The sequence below is a fragment of the Ascaphus truei genome, chromosome 3 (assembly GCF_040206685.1).
Source record: "Ascaphus truei isolate aAscTru1 chromosome 3, aAscTru1.hap1, whole genome shotgun sequence".
In the NCBI taxonomy this organism is placed as follows: domain Eukaryota; kingdom Metazoa; phylum Chordata; class Amphibia; order Anura; family Ascaphidae; genus Ascaphus; species Ascaphus truei.
In genome coordinates, this window is record NC_134485.1 from 106,715,016 (window position 1) to 106,738,134 (window position 23,119).

Sequence of the window (23,119 nt, forward strand, 5' to 3'; positions counted from 1 at the left end):
CCCCCCCCCTCCTCCCCTCCAATCCCCCCCCCTCCTCCCCTCCAATCCCCCCCCCCTCCTCCCCTCCAATCCCCCCCCCCTCCTCCCTCCAATCCCCCCCCCCTCCTCCCCTCCAATCCCCCCCCCCTCCTCCCCTCCAATCCCCCCCCCCCTCCTCCCTCCAATCCCCCCCCCCTCCTCCCCTCCAATCCCCCCCCCCTCCTCCCCTCCAATCCCCCCCCCCTCCTCCCCTCCAATCCCCCCCCCCTCCTCCCCTCCAATCCCCCCCCTCCTCCCCTCCAATCCCCCCCCCCTCCCCTCCAATCCCCCCCTCCCCTCCAATCCCCCCCCTCCTCCCCCCCTCCAATCCCCCCCTCCAATCCCCCCCTCCAATCCCCCCCTCCTCCCCTCCATCTCCCCTCCAATCCCCCCCTCCTATCCCCCCCATCTCCCCTCCAATCCCCCCCCTCCTATTCCCCCCTCCCCCCCTCCAATCCCCCCTCCTCCTCCCCTCCTATCCCCCCCCTCCTCCCCTCCTATCCCCCCCCTCCTCCCCTCCTATCCCCCCCCCTCCTCCCCTCCATCCCCCCCCCTCCTCCCCTCCAATCCCCCCCCCTCCTCCCCTCCAATCCCCCCTCCAATCCCCCCTCCTCCCCTCCAATCCCCCCCTCCTCCCCTCCAATCCCCCCCTCCTCCCCTCCAATCCCCCCCCTCCAATCCCCCCCCCTCCTCCCCTCCAATCCCCCCCCTCCTCCCCTCCAATCCCCCCCCTCCTATCCCCACCCCGGCAGAAATCTGCACATATAGCACCTGCTTTTAAACTTCCCACCTCCATATAATAATGCCAGCTCCCTGCAGAAGTACCTACCTTGGTGGGCACTAGCAGTGGCAGTAGTAGAAAGCATAGAGGAGTCAGAAAGATGATAAGAGGTTTCCTGTTTGTCCAGAGCCATTTCCAAAGGTAACCCATCCTGCATTCACAGTGCTGTCTTACTAGCGAAGGAGAGTTTTCCATCTTTTATGAATGTATATAAGTGCTGAGGAGCAATTATACAGCCACCTAGGTAACTGTGGGTGTTTTAGATTTTTCTTTTACAGCTGATGTGCCAGCAAGGAAGGAGAGACACAAGGAAGAATAAATCACAACCCCGCCGATAATAAGTAAACTCAGAAGAGACTTAACTCTTTCCGTGTCGTACAGTATGTCTCAATGGCACATACATAGATTGCAGTGTTGTATGCCCAACTGCCATGTATTTGTTTTATAGTTGACTCTATAAACATTATACTGCACCTTAATACTTAACAACCTTCAGTGCTGCATCACCGCCCCCTCTGAAACTGAAGGGGCTAAACATCCAGGAGTATATTTGTCTGCTAAATACTCCTTAAGGTGGTGGTCATTTTAGTGCATAGTAATGATTGCTCCTGGATAAATAAAGTGTGATGGCCACTGTGCCCTTCTAGCAGAACAATTTTGGAAGTAATATATGTAGCACCCGGCTAGAAACCACTAGTCAGTACAGGAGTTCAGTCTTAGCAGGGCCTGCATATATGTCTGTTTAGTATTTAAAATGTTTAACAGTTAGAGTTAACTGCTTTAGATCTAGAAACTGACAGTTGGGTCACATGACAGGTGTGATTCAGTTGCAACAGATATTCGGCCCAGATCCTGAGGTAGAATATTGGCCACACCCCCTGGGTATAGAAGGTGGGATCCACCAGGCTGTAGCCAGACCCCATTTTAGCATCTAAAAGGATCAACTGAGCATCCGGAGTGTTTGAGGGAGGTATCTCAGCTATTATGGCTGGTAATAAGGACAACCTTTATTGTTTTCTAGTGCTAGGGTAAGTTCCCTCATCATGCCCCATGTACACACAGACACCTCATACATGCCCCATGTACACACAGAGACCTTATGCGTGCCCCATATACACACAGACACCTCATGCATGCCCCATGTACACACAGACACCTCATGCATGCCCCATGTACACACAGATACCTCATGCATGCCCCATGTACACACAGATACCTCATGCATGCCCCATGTACACACAGATACCTCATGCATGCCCCATGTACACACAGACACCTCATGTATGCCATATGTACACACAAACACCTCAGGTATGCCATATGTACACACAGACACATCAGGTATGCCATATGTACACACAGACACCGCATGCATGCCTTATGTACACAAACACACACCTCATGCATGCCATATGTAGACACACAGGCACCTCATGCATGCCCCATGTACACACACAGATCCCCCATGTACACGCAGACACCTCATCATGCCCCATGCACACGCAGACACCTCATCATGCCCCATGTACAGTACACGCAGACACCTCACGCATGCCCCATGTACACGCAGACACCTCACGCATGTCCCATGTACAGTACACGCAGACACCTCACGCATGTCACCTGTCTCCCCTACAATCTATCCTAAACGCTGCTGCCAGAATCACTCTACTCTTTCCTAGATCTATCTCAGCATCTCCCCTCCTGAAATCCCTCTCCTGGCTTCCGATCAAATCCCGCATCTCACACTCAATTCTCCTCCTCACTTTTAAAGCTTTACACTCTTCTGCCCCTCCTTACATCTCATCCCTAATTTCTCGCTATGCACCATCCCGACTCTTGCCTTCGGCTCAAGATGTCTTCTCTCTGTCCCCTTTATATCTAAAGCCCTCTCCCGCCTTAAACCTTTTTCACTGACTGCCCCACACCTCTCAAAATAAACAGTAATGTGCTGCACACCATTAAATGTATAAACAAAAAGTATTACGGTACTGCTGGTTCAAGGATACCTGTGAAAACATCCACTTGGACTATGAAAAGGAAGGATCCAGCGCTCCACGGATTTTGCAAAAATATCAAATGTTATTGCGCCATACACAACGACCGTTTCGACCTTAGTAGGTCTTTTTCAAGTGAAAAGGCGTGCCTTTTAACGTGAAAAAGACCTACTAAGGTCGAAACGGTCGTTGTGTATGGCGCAATAACATTGATATTTTTGCAAAATCCATGGAGCGCTGGATCCTTCCTTTTCATTGCCCACACCTCTGGCATTCTCTTCCCCTCAATATCCAACTGGCATCCTCTCTATACACCTTTAAGACCCACCTTAAAACACACCTGCTTAAGGAAGCATATGAGTAGCTCGATGGCTGATAATTAACATCTCACACATTAACCTTGGCCCCTTGCAGACGCACTTACCAGAACGCCCTCCTACTGTTTCTGAACGTTCTTCCTACTTACCAATTAGATTGTAAGCTCTTTGGAGCAGGGACTCCTTTTTCTAAATGTTACTTTTAAGTCTGAAGCACTTCTTCCCTTTGTGTTATTTATATCTTATTATTTATATGATTGTAACTATTACTGCTGTGAAGCGCTATACATTAATGGCTATGTACATTAATGGCGCTATATAAATAAAGACATCCATTCATGCATGCCCCGTGTACACACGCTGACACCTCATGCATGCCCCATGTATTGGACTAGAGCTTTGCCTGCACCTCCTCACCCCCCACTAGTGTTGGTGCTGCACCCTGTGTCGGCAGTGGATATTCACAGTTGAGTGCAAATAGCCGCACGGCTATTCGCACTCAGTAGAAAATAAAATGAAAAAAAATAAACATCCCAGCCAGGAATCAAACCCTGGTCCACTATGTTAATGGCCTGGAGCATTACCACTGAGCTATAAGACTTTCTGATGCTTTGTAGTGAATAAAGGCATAGAAACCTACTGACATTACAGTGTTCATAGCCGCACGGCTATTCGCACTCAGTAGGAAATAAAATGGGAAAAAAAAGACAGAACACTCTCCTATTGACATTCTATACCCCCTGCATCTGTAATCAGCGCGGCTTTAGGCTGAGTCCCCAGTCAGCACTGTGGCACGCGCCCGGCGGGGGGGCGGCGCATGCACAGCGCTAGTCCGCGATCTGCGTTCTGAGGGGAGAGAAAAAGTTTGCGACAGGAGGGTTGTGGCCATGACGTCCCGCGGCTGGTTCGCCCTCATTGGCTGAACCGCCGGCGGGGGTGTGGCCACGCCTCCGTCACAAATGCAATCTCAAACTCCCCTGCCTGCCTGAAAACCTGTCACGCACCGCTGGGGAAAGGTGCGCGACAAGGTAGGGACTGGGACCGGAGGAACTGGGTGGGCGGGGCTTGATCGCACAGGCGTGCGCTGTAATAGTTAGTGGGACCGCAGCCTTAGCAGCCGCTTCCGCATGCGTGCGGAGGCGTGTGGAAATGCAGGCGACAGGCAAGTTTAAATATACGCGCTGAGGGGAGCGGAGGAGCGGTCACGTGACAGCAAACATCCAATGGGGATGAGGGACTAGCCCCACCTCCGCCACACCTTTGCCCCGCCCTCAAAGCGCGCTCACTGCCTCACCTGTCAGGCCACAAAAAAGCACCAGCTTCTGCAGGCGAGGCAGAGCAGGAGCGCGGCCCGAGGCACTATGCCCGAGTCCTTAGGCCTCGGGCATGGTCATCGCTTAGGCACTGACCGTGCTGAGGCGCTCTGCTGCTCGGCACTGAGCCCCTGCAGCCGCAATGAGAGTGGCTTTAGCAGGGGCTCGCGCACGCTTCCCGCATGCCTGCGGAAGCGTGTCTTAAGAAATCTTTTGTTTCTTAGCTTGCCGGAGCGCAGGACCGGTCACGTGAGCGGTTCACCAAATGAGGGCGAGCCAGCTCCGTGACGTCACTGGCCCGCCCCCAGACACGCCCACGGACGGCGCGCACTCTAAGGCCAGGGAAACTCAGCCTCAGCGCGCCTCCGCACGGCTTCAGTCTCTATGGACTAAGCCTTAGGCTGCGGCCTGAGAGGGAGCGTGGCGTGCTGGCACACGAGCGCTGCGCCCTGCTCGGCCGTGCAATTTGTGGCTAGGTGCACGCTCATCTGTGGGCGCGGCCACAACGGCACTGAGCTGGTTCGCCCTCATTAGGTGAACCGCTTACGTGACACGCTTATAAGCGGCAAATTCAATTTTGCTTGCTCTGCAAGCGTCTCAAGCCCCGATGCTCACCCTGGCCAGAAACATAAGGCCTCGGCCAGGGTTCCTGCTGGCGTGCGGCTCAGGGAAAGCGGGTGCTTTCCCTGGCCTTAGACAGCGCTCCGTCCGGGGGTGCGTCGGGGGCGTGTCGGCGGGCGGGCAAGTGACGTCACGGAGCTGGTTCGCCCTCATTCGGCGAACCGCTCACGTGACCGGACCTGCGCACCGGCAAGCGGGGAAATGTAAAATTTCCCTAAGACATACGCTTCCGCAAGCGCGCGGAAGCGTAGGCGAGCCCCTACTAAAGCCGCTCTCATTGCGGCTGTAGGGGCTCAGTGCCGAGCAGAAGCGCGCCTCCGCACCCAAGCACTAAACATGGACGCGGCCTTATGCATAATGATGTATACCAATTATAAACTGGGTTACGATATATGTGCTGTACACCATTGATCTTAATCAGGGCCGCCAACAGCGGAGGAGAAAGGGTACTGGCGTCCTGGCCCCGTGGACCAGGGGACCCGGCCGCCCGGGCCCCCCGCGCGGCCGGGCGCCTGTTAATGAAAAAAAAATAAGAAATCGCTGCAAAAAAAATCGCGGTGTCTCTCTGTGGTAGCGCCGGAAGTAGTCTGGGTTAAGCTTCCGGCACGCCGGCGTCAGAGGGAGCCCGTTTCGCGTGGGACCTGCATCGCGAGACAGGTGCTTCATGGCCGGTGTCAACTGCTGTGACCCCCCCCCATCGGCCAGCATCGGTCCCAGCCCCGCAGCACACTGCTGCGCGCGTGAGCAGTGGCGTGGTGCCTGCAGCGGACCTGGCGGCAACTGCTGTGACCAGCCGCCGGGCCCCCTGCTGCACTGCCACACACCCCCCTCTGCACCGCCACCCCTCCCCCCGCATGACAGGGCTGTCCCGCCACCCACCGCAGAAGCTAGACAGCCCACGCAGCCGCGGGAAACCCCCGTACTGCCGCCGCCCCCCCCCCACCCGCAGCATTGTTCCCCCACCCCCAGTACCACCGCCACCACCCGCAATATCCATCTGTCTCTCTCACTAGGAATGTGTAATAATATAAAAAAATATCTGCAATAAAATAAATATAAAAAAAATAACCCAAACACCCCCAAAAATCAGACTTACCAGCAGTGGGGGGGGGAGGGGATTCGGCATGAGGGTTCTTGCGGGTGGTGGCGGAGGTACTGGGGGTGGGGGAACAATGCTGCGGGGGACGGCGGTATGGGGGTTTCCCACGGCTGCGTGGGTTGTCTAGCGGCTGCGGGGGGTGACGGGACAGCCCTGTCATGCGGGGGAGGGGTGGCGGTGCAGAGGGGGGGGTGTGGCGGTGCAGCGGGGGGGCCCAGCGGCTGGTCATAGCAGTTGCCGCCAGGCCCGCTGCAGGCATCACGCCACTGCTCACGCGCGCACCATTGTGCTGCGGGGGTGGGGCTGATGCTGGCCCGATGGGGGGGGGTCACAGCAGTTGACACCGGCCATGAAGCACCTGTCTCGCGATGCAGGTCCCACGCGAAACGGGGCTCCCTCTGACGCCGGCGTGCCGGAAGCTTAACCCAGACTACTTCCGGCGCTACCACAGGGAGACACCGCGATTTTTTTTGCAGCGATTTCTTATTTTTTTTAATTAACAGGCGCCCGGCCGGCCGGCTCCCCCTGTCCCACAGGGCCACGGACGCCAGTACCCTTTCTCCCCCGCTGTTGGCGGCCCTGATTAAAATCAATGGTGTACAGCACATATATCGTAACCCAGTTTATAATTGGAATACATCATTATGCATAAGGCTGCGTCCATGTTTAGTGCTTGCGGGCGGAGCAGCGCTTCCGCTCAGCACTGAGCCCCTACAGCCGCAATGAGATCGGCTTTAGAAGGGGCTCGCCTACGCTTCTGCGCGCTTGCGGAAGCATAGGTCTTAGGGATATTTTACATTTCCCCGCTTGCAGGCGCACAGGGCCGGTCACGTGAGCGGTTCGCCGAATGAGGGCGAACCAGCTCCGTGACGTCACTTGCCCGCCCCCGACGCACCCCCGGACGGCGCCTCCGCCCGCTAGCAGGAACCCTGGCCGAGGCCTTATGTGTCTGGCCAGGGTGAGCATCAGGGCTTGAGACGCTTGCAGAGCAAGCAAAATTGAATTTGCCGCCTCCAAGCGCGTCACGTAAGCGGTTCACCTAATGAGGGCGAACCAGCTCAGTGCCGTTGTGGCCGCGCCCCCAGATGAGCGTGCACCTAGCCACAAATTGCACGGCCGAGCAGGACGCCACGCTCCCTCTCAGGCCGCAGCCTAAGGATTAGTCCATAGAGACTGAAGCCGTGCGTAGGCGCGCTGACGCTGAGGGAAAGCGGTGCTCTCCCTGGCCTTAGAGCACACGCCATCCGTGGGCGTGTCTGGGGGCGGGCCAGTGACGTCACGGAGCTGGTTCGCAATCATTGGGCGAACCAATGACGTGACCGGCCCTGCGCTCCGGCAAGCTAAGAAACTAAAGATTTCTTAAGACACGCTTCCGCAGGCATGCGGAAGCGTGCGCCAGCCCCTGCTCAAAGCCGCTCTCACTGCCGCTCTCACTCAGTGCCGAGCAGCAGCGCGCCTCAGCACAGGTCAGCGCCTAAGCGATGACCATGCCCGAGGCCTAAGGACTCGGGCATGGTGCCTCGGGCCGCGCTCCTGCTCTGCCTCGCCTGCAGAAGCTGGTGCTTTTTTGTGGCCTGACAGGTGAGTCAGTGAGCGCGCTTTGGGGGCGGGGCGGAGGCGGGGCTAGTCCCTCATCTCCATTGGATGTTTGCTGTCACGTGACCGCTCCTCCGCTCCCCTCAGCGCGTATATTTAAACTTGCCTGTCGCCTGCATTTCCACACGCCTCCGCACGCATGCGGAAGCGGCTCCTAAGGCTGCAGTCCCACTAACTACTACAGCGCACGCCTGTGTAATCAAGCCCCGCCCACCCAGTTCCTCCGGTCCCAGTCCCTACCTTGTCGTGCACCTTTCCCCAGCGGTGCGTGACAGGTTTTCAGGCAGGCAGGGGAGTTTGAGATTGGCATTTGTGACGGAGGCGTGGCCACGCCCCTGCTGGCAGTTCAGCCAATGAGGGCGAACCAGCCGCAGGACGTCATGGTCATGCCCCCGCAAACCTACCGCCACGCCCCCTCCCATCGAAAAACGTTCTCTCTCCCCTCAGACCGCAGATCGCGGTCTAGCGCTGTGCATGCGCCGCCGGGCCCGTGCCGCAGTGCTGACTGGGGACTCAGCCTAAAGCCGCGCTGATTACAGATGCAGGGGGTATAGAATGTCAATAGGAGAGTGTTGTGTCTTTTTTTTTTTTTCATTTTATTTCCTTCTGAGTGCGAATATCCGTGCGGCTATTTGCACTCAACTTAACTGAGTGCGAATAGCCGAGCTGCTATGAACACTGTAATGTCAATAGGCTTCTATGCCTTTATTTACTACAAAGCATCAGAAAGTCTTATAGCTCAGTGCTAATGCTCAAGGCCATTAACAGAGTGAACCAGGGTTCCAGTCCTGGCTGGGATGTTTATTTTTTTCCATTTTATTTCCTAGAGTGCGAATAGCCGTGCGGCTATTTGCACTCAACTTAACTGAGTGTGAATAGCCGAGCTGCTCTGAACACTGTAATGTCAATGGGTTGCTATGCCTTTATTCACTACAAAAGCATCAGAAAGTCAGAGGGGACCAGGGTTCCAGTCCTGGCTGGGATGTTTATTTTTTTCCATTTTATTTCCTAGAGTGCGAATAGCCGTGCGGCTATTTGCACTCAACTTAACTGAGTGCGAATAGCCGAGCTGCTCTGAACACTGTAATGTCAATGGGTTGCTATGCCTTTATTCACTACAAAAGCATCAGAAAGTCTTATAGCTCAGTGGTTATGCTCCATGCCATTAACAGAGTTGACCAGGGTTCGATTCCTGGCTGGGATGTTTATTTTTTTCCATTTTATTTCCTACTGAGTGCGAATAGCCGTGCAGCTATTTGCACTCAACTGTGAATAGCCGTGCGGCTATTTGCACTCAACTGTGAATAGCCGTGCGGCTATTTGCACTCAACTGTAAATAGCCGTGCGGCTATTTGCACTCAACTGTGAATATCCACTGCCCCTTGTGTCAGCACCACACTCCCTTCCCTTTCACACCTGTATTTCTCTCTCCCCTCTGTCTCTCACTCTTACCCCCTCTCCCACTATCTCTCTTACACCCCCTCTCCTATCTCGATCCCCTCTTCTGCTATCACTCAATTTCTCATTCAATCCCCATCCTCCCCAGGCCACACACAATACCCCCACCCAATACAAAACTACCCCACACAAATACAAACACCACTACACCCCCCTCAGATACAGACACCACTACTCTCCTCAGATACAAACACCCCTACACACCTCCCCAGATGCAAATACCCCCTCACCAGACACATTCACCCCCCCCCCCCCCCACCAGATACATCCACCCCCAGATACAATTACGACTACCTATCCAGGCACAATAACCCCCACACCCCAATAGGGTTCCCAGGTGCTTTCTCCAAAAATACTGGGCACAATGGTGAAAGATGCAACACGCTCAAAGTCGGTGGAGAGGTATGTTATTTATCAATGATCAGACCGTTATGTAATTTATTTTTTTTTAAATTTCACTCCAAGTATGCACCAGTTTGCCCCATTTCATATTCTATTTTGTAAAAAAAAAAATCTGGGGAGGGGTTTGGGGATTGACCGCCCTACCAGCATTTTTATGGAATAGAATATGAAATGGTGCAAAATAACAAATACAACCCCCAATACATAAAAAAAAATACACCCACCCCCAATTGATATAAAAATACACCCACCCCCAATTGATATAAAATACTCTCCCCATCATCATCATCTCATTCCCCATCATCTAATCGTCATCTAATTCCCACCCTTCATTATCATCATCTCATTACAAGTTTCCACAGCCCCACCCCCAGTGTCGGCGGCCTTTGCAAGACTCCCCCTCTATTTCTCACAACCTCATCTCTCCCCCACCTCTCACCTCTCCCTCACCCACACACATAATATACCTCCTTCACATCACACACATAATACCACACACATCCCCCCCTGCATCTCACATCACCCTCCCCCTGCATCTCACATCACCCCCCCCCCCCCCTTGCATCTCACATCCCCTTCCCCCCTTGCATCTCACATCACCTCCTCCCCTGCACATCACGCGCACGCACCTTCTGTCCCTGCCTTCAAGCCTCCGAACTTTGGGGACGGGGCCTACACAGGAGGCTGCCCGCAACAGTAGCAGGAGAGAGAGGCCTGCTGCAAGTGGGTGGAGGGAGGAAAAAGCTGGGGCCCAGTACCCATACACGGAGCTGCTGGCCCCGGGGCAGCTGAAGCCCAGCCAGAGGTCAGAAACAATTGTCCCGGCTTTCCTCCCCTGTCGGCGGCCCAGCTACCAGAACACTGGTCATCAGCACAGACAGTCAACCCCCTGACACCGTGTCCTCCACAGTGATTACTCCAGGGACCACCATGCTGGAGCAGGCACTTGGCACGGAGAGTTGTGGCCCCTACGCGTGCAGCTGTGGGCTAGTGCTTCACTGCACGGTCTGGCTGCAGGGCCTACAACATAAGTTGCACACCGGAAAATCTCTTACAAATCCTTTCGGCACTGAGGGGTTTTATGGCACTTTCTATATAGAACAGTGTTTTTTCAATCAGGGTTCCCCAGGCGTCCCTAAAGGGTTCCCTGTAATTTTCAGGTCATTTTAAAATTGTACCAAATACAGAAGAATTTATAATACATCGGATCTGATCTCGGACTCGCTCATAGAGAGGGTTGGGGGTTCCTCAGAAATTCACAAAGGTTTCCTTAACGCAAAGAAGGTTGAAAAGCACTGATATAGACCCATTTGAGTATATTAACATCAGTTTTACAGAGATTATATAATGTTTTGCCAACAGTTTTCACACAGCTCTAACAGCACTCCCTGCTGGTCATAGTGTGTATTACCGTGTTTTAGCTGCATTTCTGTTGCTGCGAAGCTGGCTGGCATCCTCTTAGGACTCAAGTGAGAAAAAAAGAATGCAAAAATAGTGAGTATTGATATGAAAAATATACATAAAAATTAATTGCAAACGGCTCAGCAGGAACTTGCCCCGCTCCCGAAAGAGAGGTCTCTTCATCTCCAGGCAGTGCAGGAGTCGCCCACTGAGCAGCTGACCTGTTTTGTGGCGTGTGGGATGGTGTGAGGAAAGTTGGAAGGCACTTTGTCTGGGGAGGACAGTGTGGTGGCTTTGTGTCTGTGTGTGAGGTGGGGGGTGAGAGATTGTGTGGGGATGGGGAGGAAGGCTAGTGCTTTTCGTGGGATGGGGAAAAGTATGTGTAATCAAGAGAAGGGCCTGAGTGGTGCTTCTGATTAAGAAATGGGGTGACTGTGCGGCATGAGAAGGGTAGGATACATGTGGAGTGTGTTGAATAAGAGGGTTAGTATGATGTGTGAGGGTGAATGTGGAGTGTATAAGAAGAGGGCGGCTGAATATGTTGACTGTGCTTGTGAAAAGGAGCGTGAATGTGTATGCATGCATGCAAGGAAGGGATGAGTGAGGTCTGAAGAGCAGGGGTGCCTCTGCTCAAAAACGTTTTGAACCACTGCCTTAAAGCTGCCATTTTTTTATTTTATTTCCAGCTCCCCCCACCCCCTTTAATATGTGCATCAATGCAATCCACACAATAAGTAATTAGCTAAGTTGCCAATCAATCCGTTCTCCTGTGATCAATCGGTGAAGGGTCGGCTCGGGGGTTAACAAAATGGCTGTCAGTGCAGCAGAAGAGGACAAAAGATGCAAAGTTATGTGGGGAAGATCATGTGACCAGGCAGTCACTATATACAATTGGTGCACTGCCAGAGAGAGGTTAGGGCTCAAAAAGGGGTGTGCCAGAGTCTGTTTCAGAAGAGGAAGGGGATGTGACTTTGTGAATGGTTGCTATAGAAACAAAAAATGCTTGTTACATTATAATACATTAAACAAGTCATTCAGAGTTGTTGTTTAAAAAAATGCTACAAGTATTTTCTCATAGTGTAGTACAGAACTAACTTATTAAAAAAAAAAAACACACACACACGTAAGATTTTGCTTGGTCTGCAGCCTTGAGATGTGCTTCTCCAGAAAAGGCTATCCACATAGTCTCACATATAAATCTCAGCATTTAGGGGTGTGTATGAAACAAACATCACAAATAGTATTTAGTGTAGTAATTTTAGGATCACAAACTTGGCATTTGTATATTCTATACACTCACATATATTATACTGTTTTCAATCTCCTAAAAAATGTACTTTATATACTTATAGGGAAAAGTACAGAGAGCAAAAATAGTGGATTTCTTTTTTACCTGTAAAAAAATGAAAAGTAACATTGCACTCACAAACATGTAATTCTGGGCTCTATAAGGAATCCTATGAGACACCGCCGCTGACTCCTCGGGTGCTACAAAAACTTTCTTTCAAGAAGTAGACAGTAATAATTATATCCTAAAATCTAGCTGCCATAATAAAAATTAGATTAGCAACACTCCATATGGACAGCTCCGTAATGTACGAAGAAACTGCTCACAAAGGGAAATGTATTGGGAATAAATTGCACCGCAAACAAAAATTGTTACACAAAAAATATAATCCAGAAGGTATAATGGTAACCAAAGAGAAGGCAGGAAGCTTAAACAGAGATTGACTTTTAAAGGAATGAATGAATAAAGTGAAATGTCAGGATATTTTAATATATTTTATTATGCAGTACATCAGAGAAGCTCGACAGAATAAGATTCTAGAAAACATCTACAGTTCTTATAGGTCCAATAAAAGGTATCATACCAGCTACTCCCTCCTTTGTTACTACATAGAAAAACATTGGAACATTTTCAAATAGAACATTATTTTTGAAGATATTTTTTTTTTTTTTTGTAATAACTTTTAGATATACTCACAGATCATTTGGTTGGGAAAAAAAATAGAATTGTGTTATACAGATGCAGCCACAAGTATTAGAACACTTACCTGGGAAATTCTGGGTTATTCTGGGGCAGTCTCACAATAAATGCCTCAACATTGCATCAACATTTCTGTGAGATTCTTAATGGCCCATCGGATTAGCACAGCGGGGGATCCCTGCAGTCCCATTCTAACTGAATGGGACCGCAGGGACCCCTGCTGTGTTAATCCGATGGGCCATTAAGAATTTCACAGAAATGTTGAGGCCATGTTGGGGCATTTACTCTGAGACTGCCTCAGAATTTAAAAGGCAAGAGTTCCTTACAGTGTGAAATAAATGGACATGCTGGTTAATAAAAGTTTAATATTCGGTTGAATACCTGAACAACATTGTTACATCGCTGATTGCAGTATGCACAGTAACAATATAACTGAAGATTCATAGGCTGCCACAAATTTTCTTCCAGAGATTCTGAGCTGGGGTTGCTGAAGGTGATATGCAAACTACCAACCTGTCGTTGACATTTTATATAAATATACAAATAACAATATCTTTGTGCTGCACCCAAAGTGTAATAAGACATGAATTTGTACTCTTGCATGATGGGGTAATATTCTCTGGATCATTCTCAGACACAGTAATGAGCACTCCATCTGCTGACTGAACACTATGAAGAAGTTGTGTTCTAACAAAGGAAGTTGTGATGTTAGAATGGAGACTGCTTCGAATGAGCCTTGGTGAGATGAAATGCTTGATCATTGTATGCAAGAACAGCAAATTCCAATTGGTCTTGAAACATTTCTCAATCGTTGCCAATCAGGTGTGAGATGTGTGTCTTCAAAGATAAAAAAAAAAAGTCCAGATGGCAAATCCACCACATTATTGCACTTCCCAGTTTCCTTGGCAACTACCTGAGTTTATTGAATGCTTGTCCATCCACTCAAAGTTCAAGGAATGTTAAGGTAGACTGGTGGTATTTGCCCAGGAAGGAAATGTGCCCAAGTTAAACATGTAAAATCCCCAGCTGTTAATGGCCAATGTGATAGTTAGTACTCCTAGGATATTCAGCAGGAATCCTGCTTTTGCCTATAGAGAGGAAACAAAAGGATCATAAACTGCTTCAACATTAAAACATCGGTGGTGTATCAATATTTATGTAATGTAAGATGTACAATGCCAATTGCATTAATCATTTGAGTGTATATATATATGTATATCTGCTTTAAATATAACTGACTGAACATTGTGTCTTAAAGGCGAGTAAGATTTGTATACATGGAGCAGTACTGCAGTGTACCACTAGTAGTGCTGTCACCTAGCTCTTTCTTACCTGGACAGGTCCTTCCTGTATAGATTTTTAAGTGTTGGTGTGGTTGATGTAAACAGTAAAGTTGTTAATGGGAACACCCTTCACATTTAAAAGCCTCAGACACTACCCAGTTTGTAAGTGTTCTAATCCAATAGAAATTACTGGCGTTGCTTAGGTTATTAAGAGACAGGTGTCTGCATCAACCATAAGATCAATGCAGTCAAGAAATGTATTCTGGATCTTTGACAGCGCTGAACCATTGATATAGACAATAAATACAGTGTCTACTATACCTTTTACATAATTAGTCACTTTTTAAAAAATAATAATGACCATACATTCCTTCTGCTTCAATAAAAGCCTACAATATAGCTGGTACAATATAAATGCAATAGAGACTCTGAATACATCAGACATCATTTAAAAATATTAAATTAGAAGATTAACTAAACAGAACATACATGATGTTTAGGTTATGTAAACCAAGCCATGATTGCTTATATGTTGCCCAAACAGTACAAATTTAAGTGACTGAAATGTCAGACCTAATATGGTGTATTAATTGGCTAATCTTTTGGAGTATGATGTGTAATATTTTGGTATTGTTTAATGCAAGCAGCAGACATTGAGGAATGAATTATAATGAGTATATATCACATCATTCCAACATTACGGGTCATATTTACTATAAAATTCTACTATTTTAGATACCTTGCTGGAAGACACCTTACTGCCCCATTTACTGTAAGGGATTGGACCATAAAGGGCCATATTTACTAAGCTATGCTGGAAGCTTTATGGAGTAGCTCTGCTTAGGAAACATGGCCTTACATCTTCCTGCTGAAGATATGACACAAATATTTGACTAATGATGCAGTTGGATATGAGCTATTGCTGACTTTATTTAATGTGTTTAGTACTTTGGGGTACCCCCTAGAAAGCCCCTGCAAACATAGGAGCATCAAAATGCTGCCATTTCGATAAGAACATGTGAATAAAACATGGTGTGCATACTCCTAACTAGGTATTTTCTAATACTGCCATTAAGAAATGAGTCACATAGTTGGCTTTAATCAGGAATACATATTTTCCTTCTTAACCTGATTTGATGGTAGCCTGTTAATTGTCACTTATTTTGTTTCACAGGTTGGGGAAAGATTATTCACAAGATCTAATAGGGAGGACTTTGTGAGACATTTGGAAAGAGAAGTGGAAAATGTACTAAATTAAATTGCCCACAACCTACACTAACAATGGAAACACAGAAAAGTGTGTTTAATATAACCTAACTGTGGCATGAAGTTGATAAAAGGGTTGTTTGTCTGAAGAGTTGAAAAGCCTCACAAGACCTTTCCATCTTCAGCCAAACCAGGACTGGGACAGGGAAAGTGTCACTAAAGCAATGGAGAGATGCTTACCATGTCAACAACCTTGAGCTGCCCATAAGAGAAGGCTATGGCATTGGGTGGGGTTGCCACTGGAAGCATGAATGCCAGTGAGGCAGAAAGTGTGCATGGAAGCATGATATACAATGGGTTCAGATGGATAGCCTTTGCCTGGAGGAGTAAAAAAAAAAAAAAATACCACATTATTTTCTTTTACTCAGTTACCATTAAACTGTAGACAATATTATCAGTCAAATCTTCAAAAATCTACTTTCACTACTGGTTGAGATTATGGGTAATATCACATTAATGCCTGCTGGGGCAAAGACATGATACTAAATATGTAAATACATTCTAATTAAAACACAATTCCTAAAATAGTCAGTCTCCCCAGAACAAGAAACCTTCAGCTACTCCAGCCATATAATGCTATGTTCTCTGTGGTTTTTACTTCAAGGTTTTACATTTCTTTAAGTAATTGCCTTACATTTAACTTTCATCCCAATAACATATTTAATATGAAATCCTGTGTTATTTGTATGTTTTTTGGAAATATTAATCTACAATTCTATTCTTTGGCACTTGTAATATTAAGCACCATTGTTAAATTTAAAAAAAACAACAACAACTAACCCTCTAACAATGTTTCCTAGGCTCAGTAGGGTAAACTAACCAACTCTTCTTATTATCTGGAAGACACCCTGATCTTTCCCATCCCTTTCCCTTAGTGGCTCATGGTTCCATAATTAACTGTATTTGTGGGTAAATAGTGGACAGAGGGCTCCCAAAATAGGGCACATGGCAGGCTAAAGTCCCCACGTACAGTATGTTGACTGTGTGGTTCTACATCGTTTGACCTATGCCTTACCATGGATGCCAGGATGGGCAGAAACAGTGTAGTGGTGGCCACATTGCTAGTGCATTCAGTGAATGTAGCAATCAGAAGACATAGGATTAGGGCAATAGCTGGTGGGGGGATGCTCTCCAATGGGGTCAACTTTTGTCCAAGCCACACTGACAATCCTGACTCCTAAAGAAGACAAAAAAAGTAAGTTAATTGTTATTAAGGCTTTACGTCTGTGCTTGTTGGGGTGGCCGTAGGTCCCTCTCTCAATTTTTTGGAAGTGAAACGTCTTAGTTGACGGTAGCTCATTGGAAAATCTCAATGGGTAAAATGGGTTGAGTTGTGACTTCCTATGAAACGGAAATAGCATACTGCACATGTGCAGACTGGGGCAGCAGAAACGGGGCACAAGTTCTTTGCACAGACCTCAGACTCTCGCTCGTCTCTGCGATCTTGAGAAGGGAGAGAACAGGGCGGCTGGGCAGCTTCCTCCATCCTGATTGGCTGCATTGCACAGCAGTAGCCAATCACGAGGTAGCAGGAGCCTGGGGGTTGGCCCAAAAAACATGCAAAGCATTGAACACAGAGAGGTGCACCTGTGTGTCTGTCCTGTGTGTATTTGTTCTGTTTTGTCCTGGGGTATGTGTGTGTTTTCTCTGGCTGTCCTGTGGGGGTGAGAATGACAGGGAGGGAGGGTGAGAGAGGATGAGGGGGTGTGGTTGAGAGAGGATGAAGGGTGGGGGGTGTGAGAATGAATACACACACATGTATATATAAATATGCATCCTCTCACAACTATATGTGTGTGTGTGTGTTTGTGCGTGCGTGCGTGCGTGCGTGTGTGTGTGTGTGTGTAGCAGGGTACCCTCCTTTGCCTCCTCCCTGACAGTGGTCCCGTTGCGTGGCCTCCTCCCTAACAGTGGTCCTGTCATGTGTGAGTGTTTAGTGAGCTGTGTCGGTCCCATCTTGTGGTTAGCGCAGCAACATGTATTATGTATTATGTGTAAGGCAGCTGCCATCTTGAGGTTGTCGCTGCAAGAGGAGGAGTTCCTGCCGTTCAGGACATCCTCGACAGACTAGAGACAGTGTGGCAGTCCTGACGGAGCCGGCGAAGGGAGAGATAGTGTCCGGGGAGCTAGTCAAGCCCTCGGACTTGGCCAGATCCGTTCCCCATAGGCTCCAGCTAGTTTCCCCTACCCCTGTAGCGGATGTATTGTGGGACTGGCCCATAGTAAGGGATTTGCCCTATTAGTATGGACAATTCCGCTGAGGATTCCCTAGTCGTGGCGGAACCGCCACGTGGTGTTCCGGGACGTAAGGCGAGAAGGGGATTGTATTGGAGGCCCATGCCACAGGAGAGCAGGCATTTACACCTTTTTACCAGGATCATACATTGAGCAAAACATGTAAGTGAAATAAATTGTAAATGTATTCGCAGGAAACGGCATACACACAATGATACACGAATTACATAAGAAAAGACACTTACTGGGGGTCTGGAGTACAAAACTAGACTTTCCTAGGTGCAGGGGTTCCTAAATAAGAAGCTTACCCTGTCCTGGAACTCAAATCGGCATGAAGTTCCAGACGCCACTGCTCACTTCTCTCCAGAAGACTTGAATATGTTTGACTGTGACTTAGCTCCAAATGTCCTGGAGCTAATATCGGCTTGAAATCCAAGCCGTGACCGCTACGTTCTTTTATGAGAACTTGGTCCCAAAAAACTGGACTTTCGAGTTTGTTTTTCTGAAGATGGTGCATCTTTTCCACGTTCAAATTTCTCGCTGCAGTTCTGGCACTTAGAATCTCTTGAACAGATTGGCTGAGCCTCATCCGCAGCCATATGCTCCCTCCGGTCGCCCTGGACTCCGCCCACGCATCAACACCATGCAGCGCACATGACCCGCACCTTCCATTCATCACCAGGACGCCTCTCCACACCTGTCCTGCATTACAGAACAGCCAACAGTAGCAACCACTTCGGACGCACCTTCTCTGCACCTCCTGCCTCATTGGTTGCCTTCCTCCTTATATGCTCAGCTGTGCCACTGGCACATTGGCTGAGCATAATTCAATGTTCCGTTGTGTTCATTGCTTCCTAGCCTCGCAGTCTTGTCTTGTTCTCTTGTTCGCAGCTCTCTGTCATTGACCCGGCTTGTTTTGGACTCCGCTCTTCTGTACTCCTGACCCCGGCTAACTACGACAATCCGCACTTCTCCAACCCTAACCTCAGCATCCGTACAATGACTATTCTCCTCAATCCAACCCGGACCCACACTAAGGCCTCGGACATGGTCAAAAAGACCGTGCTGAGACGCGCTAAGCCGCGTTGAGGGGAAACATTATCCCTATCAGCGTGGCTTTAGACGGCGCTTCCGCAGGCGTGCGGAGGCGTGTGGAAATGCAGGAGACAGGCAAGTTTACATTTTGCCACTCATACAAGCGCGTGGAACCGAAACGTTGGTTTTCTGAGTGTCTACATCTTCAATACAACTTCTGAAGTTTACCCCTTGTGTGCTGTCTCTTCTTGCTGGACTACAATCTGGTAAATCGCATATAAAATATATATTTATATATATTTTTCAGTTAATCTAGCAATTTGATAGAAATTCATTGGCATTTATTTTTATTATTATTGTACATTATTCATATATCAAATAATTGATCTTTCATTATTTATGACTATATGTTCATTTATAGTAATTTTTATCACTGATTTAATCATTGGTATCACCATATACATCATGTTTTATATGTGTGTATGTGTATATTTGTTCAAATATATAGTTCGGTCTTATACAGAACTTAAGGTTTGATTATATAAATCCATTATAGGTCTTATTGTCATTTTGTATCATGTTTATTCAGGATGCTCCAACTTTTGCTGCTAGTAATTCAGTTGATTGAGTTTTTTCACCCTATCAGGACACTTTGCATTAGCTATAAATATACATTGTTACCACTCTGGGACACATCCCTGATGAAGTCAGTGCATCAACACGTCATCACGTTAGTGCCGATCAGCTGTGTGAGAGGATTCCCTATTGAAGTCACTGAAGGCAAAGAGAAGTGAGCTCCAAATATATATATATATATATATATATATATATATAGTGACGGAGTCACTGTCCTTATGGACTAGAGAGCTAGTGGAGTGGATAGAATCCAGTGTACAGGAGGTTAAATTCCTCTATGGGAGCTTGCTGCATCTGGTACTGATTTAGACAGCACTCCTATGTGAAGGTTTAAAAAGGCAGGATGTACCCTGCACAAGAAAGACTGCTTTTCCCCAGCAAGGGGCTTTTATAGAGGTGGTCACACTTGCTGATGATCAATTAATCAAGGGCATTTGATTAGCAGCACCTGTCTGCTACTTAGCATCTTAATTCCTATGGAAGCAGTAAGGGTGTACTTAGTTTTTCACACATGGCTTCTCCATTTTGGCTTTATTTTTGTTAAATAAATCATGACACAATGTAAAATGTCATGTGTTGTTCACCTGAGGTTGTATTTACCTAATTTTAAGACCTGCTAAGGAACAGATGATTGTTATTATGTCCTGATATGTAAAACCATAGAATTTGAAAGAGGGTGTACTTTCTTTTTCACACAACTGTAGCTGACACCTAAATACACCCACTGTATAATGAAACTCTTATAGCCAAATGCTTAAGTGATTATGCAGATATACAATATAAACTGCAGGGTGTAGAGGCATGCATTCAGCCTCCCAACACTCTGACTGGCCGGTCTGACACAAACAACCTAATGGAACATGGGCACTGGGAGTGGGAGGTTGTATTCCAGGGGGATCTCAATCCTGGATTGGCACATGTCCTGTTATGGTTGAGGTTCATAGATGATGTCTTTATACTCTGGGTTGGGTCATCTTTGGCTCTCATGACGTTTATTGAGAGCCTCAACCATAACCAATTTAACATCAAATTGACCAGCACCATTAGCCCTGAAAGTGTTGATTTCCTGGATGTAAGAATTCTTAAAGATCAAGATGAAGTTATTAATACAGATATTCATCGGAAAACAACAGCAACAAATACAATACTCCATGCGTCAAGTGCGCACCCCGCAATTCAAATCAAGGGGGTACCGCTGGGAGAATTCTTGCATCTTAAAAGGAATTGTTCTAACTGTTGTATACTTTCAACATCAGGGCTAATGAAATGGCTTCTCGATTCCAGGATCGAGGCTATAGCAAAGCAGTCATCAAAAGAGGCATAATAAACAGCCATGCAAGATCTTGTACTTCACTTCTGATGGCCGGTGGGGAGGACAGAATTACAAGTCATGAGAATAAAACAATACGTTTTATTGGAACATTTGATCGAAACTGGAGGAGATACAAAAATGCAATACAGAAACATTGCCTACAGTATACTCGCCTCAGATCAAATCTCAAAAAAGTATTAGGTGAGAGTGTTAAGTGTAAGCCATAGAGCACCCGATTTGGGTGACAAATTAGTGAAGAGTCACTACAGTGTCAGCAGGCCTTCTACCTTTTTGTCAAGAGATGCCATTCATGTTCGGCTTGCCAATACATGAGAGAGAGCTCAGAGTTTTTTGACTCTAAGGGTGAGACTAGATATAAGATAAGATCAAAATTGAATTGTAAATCTAAAGCGGTAGTTTCCTACCTCACCTGCTCATGTCCTATGATTTATGTAGGAATGACGACACGTGAACTAAGATTTCGTGTCCTGGAACACGTGCGTAATATCAAAAATATTGAACGAGACCTGCAGGTGGGTCGTAAACTAACCACGGTCGCAAGACACTTTAATAAACTGCAACACCATTCTGATTCCAGTGTTTTGAAAGCTTTTGCGATCCACCAAGTGTCCCTAGGAATCCGCGACGGTGACCTGGAAAGGTTACTTTTACAACATGAATGCTGATGGATAATTAAATTGGGTACACTATTACCAAACGGAATGAACCAATATATGGGCTTTGAAATGTTTTTATGAGTGCTTTGTGTAGTGATTTAGGTTTGCATGTTGTAATATCTATTAACCTAATTGGCATAGCCTATATTTCATGCGGGGCTCATTTTCTTTCATTACGGTTTTTGGAAATGTAAACCAATATATATTGGTTATAATTTTGGTGTAATCAGCATAACTGTGTATCTGTACCGTTATCTCTTTAACATATTGTGATACAGCCCTTTATCTCTATGCTACTCACTATATATAAGTTAGATCATTCCTAAATTGTTTACTGTGTACCTTTTTGTTCTTGTCCTAGTAGAGCATTTTTCTAATGATACTGTATGTGGCTTTTTGCTACAAGTATATTGTGAATACTATGCTAACAGTTACTCAATGTGTTGCGAATATATGTCCGTATTATTGTGGTGTATTCTAAGTAACTTTTGTCTGCATCACTTTACAGGCACTGAGCTGATCCAAGGTTAAGATCACCCCCCTAGGGGGAGTAGCAATGAATGAACGTATCAGCACAGTTGCTTCGGTGCTCTCAGCTTCTCCAGCATCGCGGGAGTTGTGACTTCAAATAGATCTCAATTGGTTGCTATCCTTAAGCCCCCACACGAAGCAGGTGGCGAAATGTGTGCGTGGGGGCTTTTCCTTGTGTGTACACCCTGCAGTTTATATTGTATATCTGCATAATCACTTAAGCATTTGGCTATCAGAGTTTCATTATACAGTGAATGTATTTAGGTGTCAGCTACATATTTCTTACCTATAGGATATTGAGGACTGTTTACATTTTTGAGTGTTTTCTTGTGATGCTTGTATTAATACATTTTGATATATTTTTTTTGTACACCAGAGTGCTTTTGTTTCTTCTTCTCGTTTACATTTATACATTATCCCCAGCACCGTCAGCTCCTTATGCACTTTATATATTTAATTAGCTGATTATGGTACTTATTACCTTGGGGTCTGTTGCAAGCTGCTTTTCGTGTGTGTGTGTATATATATTTTTTTAGAAAGCAGCCTGTCTTAACTTCAGTCATTTACTCTTAGTGGTCACTCCCCTCCTCAGTTCAACCAAAATTCAGTACTGAGGGTGGACCATCTTTTAGGCAAAACCAACCAGTTTGCCCAGGCCAAAATGTACCTCTTAAGTTCTCTTTCGTTCCCTATCCATACGTCGCACACATAATGTAGGTTGTTGACAACATTGGGTTGTTTTGCTCATGCAAGATCAGTGAGTACAAAATATTGTACTGTAAAGAATTCCTTACAAACACTCAATTAGAATTGGTTGTTAAATGTGCAGTCCCGTGCAGTAGGCAAAATACAAATTTAACTAACTCATTTATGTAATTGACTTCCTTTACTTACATTAACAGTTCCTTGTGCATTCATACTTACCAGATACTTAATCTACATTGGTATCTGTTTGGCTAATGATGCCATCATAATTACTTTCCATTAACTACTGGATAATGATATAACAAAACAAGGTTGAGTTTGAGGTGTCATGAATGGCCTTATTGTCGTTACAGACAAACAGCATCACCTTGCCCCCTGATAACACCTGTTTGATAGGGATAACAGCGTTGAAACTGGGTAGATGTCATACACTTGCAGCCTCTACATCA

At 47.1% G+C, this 23,119-nt stretch overlaps 2 protein-coding genes and 1 long non-coding RNA gene across 5 annotated transcripts in view; 1 reads left to right on the forward strand and 2 right to left on the reverse strand.

Moving 5' to 3' along the window:
* The window catches only part of LOC142489084 (solute carrier family 13 member 2-like), a 332,402-nt gene extending 330,785 nt beyond the window's left edge, over window positions 1-1,617 (reverse strand). For 2 of the 3 annotated variants that reach the window (XM_075589275.1, XM_075589274.1), the window contains exon 1: window positions 848-1,614. In XM_075589275.1, the coding sequence (XP_075445390.1) occupies window positions 848-994 (147 nt within the window). In that variant the 5' untranslated portion in view covers window positions 995-1,614. Of the gene's footprint in view, window positions 1-847 lie in introns of all 3 variants that reach the window. The other variant, XM_075589276.1, reaches the window with a different exon arrangement.
* LOC142489087 (uncharacterized) lies at window positions 821-22,438 on the forward strand. The gene is made up of 3 exons (XR_012799796.1): window positions 821-1,827; window positions 10,965-11,096; window positions 21,943-22,438. It is a non-coding gene; the product is annotated as an uncharacterized LOC142489087 (long non-coding RNA).
* LOC142489083 (solute carrier family 13 member 2-like) overlaps window positions 12,773-23,119 on the reverse strand; it is a 97,297-nt gene continuing 86,950 nt past the window's right edge. Inside the window, exons 10-12 of the mRNA XM_075589273.1 lie at window positions 16,555-16,716; window positions 15,720-15,857; window positions 12,773-14,078 (exon numbers count right to left, since the gene is read on the reverse strand). Of these exons, the coding sequence (XP_075445388.1) occupies window positions 13,950-14,078; window positions 15,720-15,857; window positions 16,555-16,716 (429 nt within the window). The 3' untranslated portion in view covers window positions 12,773-13,949. The remainder of the gene's footprint in view (window positions 14,079-15,719; window positions 15,858-16,554; window positions 16,717-23,119) is intronic.